The sequence below is a fragment of the Echinops telfairi genome, unplaced genomic scaffold, assembly GCF_000313985.2.
Source record: "Echinops telfairi isolate 266 unplaced genomic scaffold, ASM31398v2 ScPeMD7_7458;HRSCAF=8496, whole genome shotgun sequence".
Lineage (NCBI taxonomy): Eukaryota > Metazoa > Chordata > Mammalia > Afrosoricida > Tenrecidae > Echinops > Echinops telfairi.
The window spans coordinates 14,532,485-14,543,610 of record NW_022111358.1 but is presented as its reverse complement, the minus strand read 5'-3'; the positions used below and the strand labels follow the sequence as shown (position 1 = coordinate 14,543,610).

At 44.6% G+C, this 11,126-nt stretch overlaps 1 protein-coding gene across 4 annotated transcripts in view; it reads right to left on the bottom strand.

Moving 5' to 3' along the window:
* The window catches only part of TUBD1 (tubulin delta 1), a 30,967-nt gene that overhangs the window by 18,369 nt on the left and 1,472 nt on the right, over positions 1-11,126 (bottom strand). For all 4 annotated transcript variants that reach the window (XM_045299968.1, XM_004707001.2, XM_045299967.1 and 1 more), the window contains exons 2-6: positions 10,699-10,905; positions 9,622-9,769; positions 7,838-8,054; positions 6,514-6,745; positions 796-960 (exon numbers count right to left, since the gene is read on the bottom strand). In XM_045299968.1, the coding sequence (XP_045155903.1) occupies positions 796-960; positions 6,514-6,745; positions 7,838-8,054; positions 9,622-9,769; positions 10,699-10,870 (934 nt within the window). In that variant the 5' untranslated portion in view covers positions 10,871-10,905. The remainder of the gene's footprint in view (positions 1-795; positions 961-6,513; positions 6,746-7,837; positions 8,055-9,621; positions 9,770-10,698; positions 10,906-11,126) is intronic.

Below are 11,126 nucleotides of genomic sequence, written 5' to 3'. Positions count from 1 at the left end.
ATATATGGTAGTTCATAAATACACAGCGTATGGACCAAATGAATATAATTTATATTCTTGGAAGAAAAAAAATCATTAGACATGAAATAAAATATCAGTGAACACAGTATATGGCTCAACTGTGAATAACATTTATACAGTCAAAGTAATATAAACACTGAAAATGGATTTAACTAAAATATATAACTATATTGGGAGAATAAAGGGAGTGTGTGTGTGAGTGTGAGTTGTGTGTGTGTAAAGGATACAAAAGATTCAATCCTGACTTTTCACATTAGGACCGTAACGGTGGTATCTAAAACTGAAAACTGAAAACAAAGTAACAGTGTGAGCGAGAGAGTTGACATAGGAAGGCGAGGCCCTGAAGAAGCAGTTAACAAGGTGGAAAGTGGCCTCAGCTGGGGAGTCGGGCAGTGTGACCCAGGGCCTGCTGTTTTCCTTTGTGATGAGTTCATACTATACAATTACGTGACTTGTTAAGAAATCAAGACACAGTTTCCATATAGTAACAATATGAGTTTGATGATTTGATTTTGCATATTATGTTGGTTCATAAATTTGTTTAAATTTTAAAATAAAGCAAACAAACGCATTCCACTCCTCTGAAACGTTTTGGGGCATGAAGGTGTGCCGGGGTTGAGAAGCCCTGCTGGGAAGCCCTGGTGAGAGTCTGCAGGGGCCTCCCTGGCCAGAAGAAGGGACCACTATTTGAACCAGCCCACGCAGTTTATATTGAGTTCTAAGACAGGCACTTTTCCCAGCTTGTGGGTTGTATATTTTTAAAACACTCCTTACCTTCTTCCATTTTTGCATTTGAAATGAGCATCTGTCTCAAATGCTTGAGGAGGCCTGCCCAAGTAAATGTGCTGTATGCCAGCGAGCTCTCAGACATTTGAGGAATGCTACGCACACCCAGCATCTTGAATTCAGGATGGGGAACTAAAATCTCCATTAAGTCTCCTGTTGGGATAAAAAAAAAAAAGGACTGAGGCATTTGGATTATGGTATTGGCAAAGGACATTCAAAGTCCCATGGGCTGCCAGAAGAACAAGCAAATCTGTCTTGGGGGAAGTGCAGTCAAAATACTCCTTAGAAGCGAGGACAGGAGGGCTTCATCTCAAGGACTTTGGACCTGTTACCAGGAGACCAGCCCCCGGGAAAGGACAGGACACCCAGGCAAGTACATAGGCGGCAGAAAATCAGGAAAACCCTCAACAAGATACAGTGACATGGTGGCTACCCCAGTGGGCTGGAGGATGGAGGGGCCCCGGAAGGTGGCGTTTCAGTCGGTTGTGTGTGAGGCTGCTAGGAGTGTGAGCGTATTGGATGGCAGCCACAGCAGCAGCACAAAGAAACAAACCACATGTAGCAAATATTTCTGAAAACGAATGCAGGCATGATCATCTAGCTTTCCTATTCAACTACTTCTGCCACAATCATTCTCTGACCCCAGGGGAACCCTAATCCTATCCTTTTCAATCTACTGGCCCATTGCTTAGAGCAGCGGTTCTCAACCTGTGGGTCTAGACCCCTTGGGGGTGGCAGACCCTTTCACAGGGGTTGTCTAAGACCATCAAAAAACACGGATTTCCAATGGTCTTAGGAGGCACCGCTCCTCTATGGTCTCCAGGCAGGTCCACCCACATGCAGATATGCTGATCTGGTGAGAAAGAAGCTATCTCAACCGTCACACTGAAGTTGGCTTCTTACGCATACTGTTATAAAATGTAGCAATGTAGTTTACTGTAACAGTCTTTACCTGGGGGGGGGGCAGGGGGGAAGGGTAAAAAAAGAGGAGCTGATCCCTAGGGCTCAATGGAAAGTCAATGTCTAGCAAAGAACGATGGAATATATGTATGACTATGTCAGATATAATTGATGTATGGTTTGTCACAAGAGTTGGAAGAGCCCTCAATAAAATGATTTAAAAAAAAAATCAGAAAGAAAAGGACTGTTACCCATGCTACACCATGCTTCAAGACAGAATTTCATTTATTTTTAATTAGAAATAAATATTTCACAGTATGTAATTACATATTGTTTTTGTGATGAATCACTATAATTATGTTTAATTTGTAACAATGAAACTACATCCTGCATATCAGATATTTACATGATAATTCATAGCAGTAGCAAAATGACAGTGATGAAGTAGCAATGAGAATAATGTTATGGTTGGGGGTCACCACTACATGAGGAACTGTATGAAAGGGTCAGGGCATGAGGAAGGTTGAGAACTGCTGACCTAGAGAATCATAGCAGATAGTCACTCCTTAAATGAGATGAGCTCCCAGGGCACTTAAAGAGGTGGCAATGAACTGCCCGACAGGTGTTTCCTGGCTGTAAGTTGTTATGGAAGCAAACGGTTTCTTCTGGCGCCTGGAGAGTGAGTGGCTGGAGTGCCAGTCTTTTCATTGACAAAGGGAGGCTCAATACTGGTGCCACCTGGTTCCTGGGTCTTAGGTTAACAGGGTTAAAGCGGACTCAAGGGCTTATGCAATCAGCCCTTGCCTACCACTCTAGCCTCACTTCAATCACAACCCAAACCACTCTCTAGAGTCCTCTCAATTCTTGTTGTGCTAGATTTCCCTGTGCCACGGGGTCTTTGCACACATCTTCTCTCTGCTCGCAGCATTCTTCTCTTACTCAGTTCCTCGTGTGATGCAGCTCCTGGCTCCAGGGTCATTTCCTCAGGGCAGTCTTCGATAGACCTTCATTCTAGGTCAGTTTCCTTTGTGATTCATTCTCTTGGACTTGAACTCCTTTCCTTCAGAGCATTCAACCAGCTCTGCAATGATGTATTCTTGGTGTGATTGTTTGATTGATGCCTTCCTTTCACAGCGAACCCGGCTATGCTGGCTCACTACTGTACCCCCTGATGTCTAACACAGTGCCTGGTACACAGCAGGAAGTCAAATGCTTGGTGAATGTGTGAGAAGGTGTGAACCCAATATGCTAAGGCCTGTGGGGGTGGGGGCATAGAAATGAAGAAGACGCATGTCTCCAAGGAGGCTGTCAACAAGAGGGAACATAAACCATCCACTTGGCAGAGTCCCTCTCTAAGGAAACACATGGAAGGAGGGGCAGGGTCTATGAACAGAGCATCTGACTTTAGCACAACCCACAGTTACAAACCAACCCCTCTCTAGACTCCAGGTACACACAATGGTCCGTAATAACAGGCACCGTTTTATGACAGTGCACCAAAACATGATTATAACTGTATTGTATGTTAGAGAGTTTCCGTGTGTCCGCAAGCATTTCTTTCATTTAGTTACGTATAGAAAGGTACAGCTTGTAGAAAGGTGTATGTTATATCACGCTGTTGTTGTTTGGTGCCATGGAATTGCCTCTGCCCCATAGTGACCCTGTGACAGAAAGAGCACTGTGCGATCCTGCCCCATCCTCACAAGTGTTCTGTTTGAGCCCCTGGGGCAGCCACTGTGGTCAGCGCGTCGAGGGCCTTCTGCCTTTCCGACCACTCGCTACTTTACGAAGCACGGTGACGTCCTTTCCAGGGACCGCTCTCTCCTGCTATCATGTCCCAGGTATGTGCGATGACGTCTCACCAGGCTCACTCTGAAGAAGCATCCTGGTTCCACGTCCTCCAACACAGACTTGTTTGCTCTATGTGCACTGCATGTTAAAACAAACGTTGGACGAACCGTTGCGAGATAGGAACTTAATCTAGCTGTGGGGATTTACGTACACGTTCCACATAAGGACAGATGTAGGAATGACATTTACTTGTCATTCTCGTTGGTGATCTGGGGACTGCCTGTACTCTGACGGCATATCCTCTGTACCTCTTCACTTGATTGTAGCCAAAAGGCCGAGGGGCTCCTTTGGTGCTTCTTAAATAAATATGTGTGTACGACTTATAGAGGGAAGCACACACGCTCGGGGTGGGAGTGGGGGTGGGGAGGGCAGCAAAAAACAAACAAAACCAAACCTGTTAAGAACATCGAAGAGAAAGAAAATGCCATGGAACTTCAGAGGAAAAACAGTTTCGTCTTACTACAGTCCGCACAAGAGTGTTTCATGGAGAATTGTCATTTGACTTGGACCCTGACAGTTAAGTCAGATTTCACTGGAAGGACCAAGGAAGGTGGGAGCAGCTCCTAAGGGCAGAGAACGCTGAGCCATATGGGGCAGGGACCAGGGTCAGAAAGTACTACCGGTTGAAGAATGGCAATTAGTTGACGTAGGATGAAAGGTAAGAGAGGAATCCAGGTAGAGGAGATGAAGCCACAAGGTCAGGGTTTGGGGCACTTTGAAGAGGCCAAGGAATGCCAGTCTAAGGAATCCGGACAAAGCCACCATGAGCCCTGAACTTCGAGGGCACGAGGATTAGGATTATGCTTTGAGGAAGCTCATTGGCAGCCAGAGTACAAGGAGATGAGGCAGGCAACAGGGAGAAAAAAACTTTTGTTTGCTTTGTAGCTGTGGGGTGTATGGCTATGTTGGGGATCCCTGGGAAGGACACGTGTTTTACCACTACTGAAGGTTGACAGTTCGAAGGCACCCAGTGGCACCTGGAGAGACAGGCCTGGGGATCACAACCTTGGAAACCCTGTGGACCCTGCACACACTTAGGTCACCCCGAACCGGCTCAAGTAATAACCACTGCTATATTAGCCGAGAAACACTGAGGCCCTGAGCCAGTGTTGGGAAGCTGGGGAACCGGGAGACAAAAGCCAGACTGATGGCAGAGATGGCACTGGCAAGTTGGAGGAGGGTACTGATGCGAAAGGAAGACAGTGTGAGAAATCTGAGGGGTCCGAATAGGGAACTGAGAGAGGAGCTGGTTTGGGAGATGGGTGAAGGGGAGAAAAGCCCCACAAAAGAAAAAGACGAAAGACAAAAGCACCCTAACTTAAGCAGAAGGAGACCACTAGAAGACGGCTATGTGGTTGAGGTGCTCTTTAATAATAAAAAATAAAGTATGTGTTCATTTGGGGAGCCCTTGTTGGCTCCATAGTGTAGTTGGCTATGATCTTTAAGGAAGCGAATTGCCGGGCCTGGTTGGTGGTGCTGTAGAATTACCAATGGGCTGCCAACTGCAAAATTGGTGGTTCCAAACCCATCGGCAATGTACTAACAATTCCTCGGGAGAAAGATGAGGCTGTCTGTGACCTTAAAGGTTTTCTGTCTTGGAACCCTGCATGGGGTTACGAAGAGTTAGTAGGTTTGCTTTTTGGTTTGGTTTGGGCGGTTCAAACCACCACCCTCAGGTTACCAGCTGACCTTTAACACCACCCTGGTATTTTAAGAGATAGCTCTTTGGGAAAGAGATTAGAATTGCTGGAAAGATAGTAGTCATTTGTGCTTAGATTATTTGAATGGACAAGACACCACTTAATAAATTAGGGCTGAAGAAAGAATGGTAGGAAAAGTAATGTGTGTCTGAAGAGCAGAGGGGAGCACACATGGTCAGAAACCACGCGAGAGCAATTCGAGAGAGAAGAGACTACACACACTCCGCTGCGGAGTGGGTTCTGACGTCTAGCGACCCTGCAGGGCGATAGAGCTGACTGTGGGCTTTTGAGACGGTCCCGACTGCAGTCGAAAGCCTCGTCTTTCTCCTGTGGTTTGGAACTGCTGACCTTGTGGTTAGCAGCCCAGTGTGTAACCACTACAGCACCAGGGCTCCTAGAGAACAGATTAGGGATAGGGAAGTCCTTATGCTGACAAGCTGAGGAAGAATGCCGAAGGAGGAAAATGTCAGTTATAAGGAATGAACATCAGAATTTTTGGTAAATGGATTTATTGGATGGTGTAAGTTATGCCAAAAAACCCACACACACGGGTGGGGGAGGGAGGGGATAAAGGAGAGCTGATATCAAGGAATTCAAGAGAAAAGAAAATGGACTGTAAATGATGATGGCACGATTCTACAACTGTGCCTGATCTAATGAAACTATGGAGTGTAATAATATCTGCAGGAGCTCCCAATAGCATGTTAGAAAGAAAGAAAATGCTGTCGGCTGTTGAGGTGAAGAGAAGCCCTCTAGATTTGGAGATGGAAATCGTGCTGAATAAAGAGCGAGAAAGCCAGGGGATGAGGCACAAGAGAGGAAGGCACATCCTCCAGAAGGCGAAACGACAACCCCTGGATTGGGAGCTTCTGTTCCTTTTCTTCTTTTGGCAGATCGTGAACCTAGTGAGGGCTGGCATCCAGAATAGAGAGTCCCTGCATGGCACAAAGAGCTCAGACAGTGGCTGCTAACTAAAAGGTAGGCTGCCCGAGTCCACGCTGAGATGTCTCGGAAGAAAGGCTGGGCAGTCCATCTCTGAAAAGTCGGCCAGAGAAGACCCTGTGGAGCATGGTCTTTGAGTTGGAATCGACCCAATGGCAGCTCGTGAAATTTGGGACATATGACAAACCCTAACAACTCAGCAGTAAAAAGGACAGACAGCCCAATTAAAAAATGTGCACAGAATAAACCCACAGGCTTTTGGAAGAGGAGACTGTCACACAAATCATATGGAGGAGGCTAAGGGGACACTTACCCAATGGGCTTCTTCTATAGTGAAATGAGCCCTCAGCAGAGTAAGTCGGCTGGAACATACTTCCCAGCTGATGTGCGAGGACTTGATTTATATCGCTAAAGGAGATCTGTCTGATGTTCATCCGTTTCTCACAGATCTTATGGATAGCATCGTTGTCGTGGACAAGGAGGGCATCTGAAGATCGGTACAAGTGAGAAAGAGTCAAAATGGAATTGTAGTTCTGGACAACAACCTGGAGAGAGAAAAGCCAGAAATCAGCAAGGCAGGAGCGAACAGCGGTCAAGAGCACACACTCTAACAACATCCTGCCTGGATTCACCGCCTGACTCCATCACTCTCTAGCAAATAACGCTGGGCAAGATAACCAGCCTCTCCATGCTTCTGCTTCCTCATTTGTTAGAAACAAAACAAAGCAGCTCATTGCTATCAAGTTGGTTCTGACTCATGATGACCCGATCTGACAGGTAAGATGAGGATAACAATTAACCAGTCTCTAAGAGTTTGAAAAATTCATGATATAATGCAAGTAAAACACTTATTATCATCACATTTCTTTCCTCCAGGGAGCCCTGAAGGCCCAGTGGCAGCACTAGGCTGCTAACCATAAGGTGAAACCCACCAGCAGCTCCAAAGGAGAACGATGTGGCAGTCAGCTTGACAGGGGTGGGGTGGGGGAATGGGAAGCTAGTAATAATAATAATAATAATAAATATAAGAATGACGGAAATGTCCTAAAACCGATTGTGGTGAGGATTGCATAACCTTTCAAAATGTTGAAAATACTGAATTGTATGGCACGTGAACCATATAATTGTCAATAAAACTGCTAAAATTTAAAAAAAGAAAAAAAGGTTACAGCCTGGGAAAGCACTACCCGGTCCCATAGTGTTGCTATGAGTTGGAAATGACTTGAGGGCAACAGTGGGATTTTCCTTCCTATCCCATTTCCTACAGTGAGTTCTCTTTTACTGATTCTCTTACTAGTGGCTTCTACACTAACTTTTTCTCCATGGAAAGAAAGAAAAAGTATTTGAAGCTTGGCAGTGGCTCCGGGTACTCCAATGTGATGACAGGTCCCGTGGGGTCCTCAGAAAAGATATACAATTGTCTACTTTGGAAATTTTAAAAACAAGGACACCTTGGTTACTTAGGAAAGTTCTCTCAATGTCAACTATACTTGTGAAAGGGCCATGTTTTATCATCACTCCTCAAGCTGTAACTTAACATTTCCAGAGACAAGATGAGAATCAATTCCGCGCCCCCCCCCATTTATTTCGATTACAAAGAATGCAAAAAATAAATATGTCAGGTAATGAGTTCATACCTCACCAGTTCCATAAGGCCATACAACCTGATTCATTTTCAAGGACTTTGGGAACTGATCTTGTAACTTCTGGGTAATGAAAGTTCCCAGACCTGATCCTGTGCCCCCAGCCATACTCATTATGATGGAAAAACCACTCAAAGAGTCACATTTCTCTACTTCTTTCTGAATTAGGTTCATTATAGATTCTTCATGTCTGGGTCCATGAACAGAGTACCTAGGCAATGCATAAGAGATACATATAAATACTTCTAAGATTAACCAGAGAGCTGCAATGCAGAAAGACAAGGGAGGGTGTTTCAAAGCTGTATGAGTGAACTAATGGTTATGAAAGGTCAAGGGTTCCTGAATGGCAGAATTAAAACACACACAAATATGTTTAGCAGGCGAGTCGAACTGCTGGAAGAGTGCATTTTCTAGGTGGAGGGGAATGCTCTTTTGTGCAGTGGTTGTGACACGAGAGTGAAGAAGGTGGAAAACCCTGGTGTGGGAGATCCTTGGTTTTATCGGGCTTTGTACCTTATGCACCGACAGAGTCAAGGAAGGAGAGGTCTTTTTTGGCGAATTCAAACAGGATATTTTAGCTGGAACTTCCCTGACCAGGTAGTCCTGCAAGTTTGGGTTACAATGTGATCCTGAAAAGCACTGTCCTACGCAGTGGTTCTCAAGCTTTGCTGTACTTTAAAATCACCTGGAGACCTTTAAAAACATCCCAACATCTGGACTTCAATCCAACCCAAGTAAACTGAAATCTATTGGCCTGAGTCCTAGGCATCGGGTTTTCCGAAGATTTCCAGGGAATTTTTATGTGCAACAAAGTTTCAGAACAACTGCCTTGGGTAGTATTTCTACCCAAGAATCCAGACTACTTGCCAAATAAAGATCATGTACTGACAATCAGCTAGTCAGTGGAATGACAGTAAAGAAGGTAGAAAATGAGTTTCTTCTTCTTCTTTATTTAGTCATTTTATTGGGGGCTCATACAACTCTTATCACAATCCATACATACATCAATTGTGTAAAGCACATTTGTACATTTCTTGCCCTCATCATTCTCAAAACATTTGCTCTCCACCTAAGCCCCTGGCATCAGCTTTTTTTCCCCCGCTCCCGCTCCCCTACCCTATGAACCTTTGATAATTTATAAATTATGATTTTGTCATATCTTACACTGTCTCCCTTCACCTACTTTTCTGTTGTCCATCCCCCAGGGAGGAGGTTATATGTAGATCCCTGTAATCGGTTCCTCCTTTGCACCCCACCCTCCCTTCAGCCTCCCAGTATCGCCACTCGCATCACTGGTCCTGAAGGGATCATCCGTCCTGGATTCCCTGTGTTTCCAGTTCCTATCTGTACCAGTGTACATCCTCTGGTCTAGCCAGATTTGTAAGGTAGAATTAGGATCATGATAGTGGGGGATGGGGAGGGAGGAAGCATTTAGGAACTAGAGGAAAGTTGTATGTTTCATCGTTGCTACACTGACCCTGACTGGCTCGTCTTCTCCCCACGACCCTTCTGTAAGGGGATGTCCAGTTGCCTACAGATGGACTTTGGGTCTCCACTCCACACTACCCCTCATTCACAATGATATGATTTTTTGTTCTTTGATACCTGATACCTGATCCCTTCTTTTGAGGGAATTCAAACAGTAACATTTTAAAGTAGAAATTTCATGATTGTGTTAGGTGTATCAACTATACAATTGTAACTGCACTGACTATTAATCAACAATGTAGCTGAAACTAAATTGCAAAGTATGTGGAACTATATGGAATGATCCTTACCCATATGCCCAGTTGTTTCCTGAACCTTGTTTCTGACAGAAGCAGGCATGTTGACTATATTTCCATCGGCCAGCCTGGGAAGCCTTTAAAAGTGTCTGATTGATAACTTTAGGTTCCATGTCAACAAGGACAGCCCGGGCAACTAGATCTAGGCAGGGGTAAAAAATCAAAAGGAAAATATTTTATGTTTTATTTGGGTTAACAGCATAAACTTCTACAAACAATGAAACAAACATATCCAGCTATCATTTGATATCAAGGTGGGCAGCAGCAGGTATCTGCAGATGGTTCATTGTTACGAACCTAGCATTGTAAACGGCCTATTATTTAATTTGCAACTTAGTTACGGCAACATTGTACAATGAAGCAAAACAGGGGTGGACTCAAATTTGTAAAATGTGGGTGAACTGGAATGGTAACCAGAATGGAAAAATTACAAGTGAACTTACTTTAAGAAACTCCATCCCCCTTTTAGAAGGCAAAGGCAGCATGTGCTTTGCATTGCAAGCAATTTTATTGGTCAGCAGTAATGCCCTGCACAAATAGGGTGACAGAGCATACCAACCTGAATGTGTGTTTCGCTTCATTAGCTGTGACTGAACTGGGGAGCACTGGTGCTAAGGCCTGGTTTGAGGTACCTGGGAAACACACGTAGTGATGTCTACTTATCTACCCACGGATTGCAAGAGATCCACACTGGAGATTTCAGAGTCACCCCTTTAGTAAGTGTTAAGAGTGAGTGAAACTGCCCAGAGAGAACTACACAAGCGAGGATGGAAGACAGATTCAGACGGAATCACTTGGATGAGAAGGCAAGAAGTTAAGAAGAGCATTTTAGTCCACAGATAAAAACCGTTGGTTTTGTTGTTTTAGATGGTTGAGAGCTGATCATGCACATGTGCTGAAGGAAAGATGCCATGGGCGAGAAAGCGCATGTTAGGGAAAGAACAAATGGGAGAGAGCAAAGTGAGGTCCCTAGAAAGGGGGGGAGAGATGGGCTCAAACACCAAGTGAAGGGCTGGGCCTTAATGAGGTTGGCTACCTGTAGTAAACCAATAACCTAGAGAGAACACATACCTCCATTTCCCTCCTCACTGAAGAATCTTTCTTTGCAAGATGCTTGATATGCCTCATTCTCTTTCTTAGAGCAGAGACCCGGCGAACAGTATGAATCACTAAATAAAGCATCAAACACTTCAAAACCAATCTGATTGCCACACTGACCCAGTTGCACTGTTAGTATTGACATGCTGAGCCACAAAGTCCCACCAAGAAATGAGCAACCTGCAAGAGAAAAACATAAGCTTGGAGATGCTGCAATGCCTAAAGAACAAATGAGAAAAACAAAAAGCAAGTGAAATGCTCTGCATATACCTTACACTTCAATAAAATGTTTTTTAAATGCCATATATACAAGCCATGTATATACAGTGAACCCTCGTTTATCGCGGTTAATCGGTTCTAGACCCTACCGTGATAAATGAAATTCCGCGAAGTAGGATTCC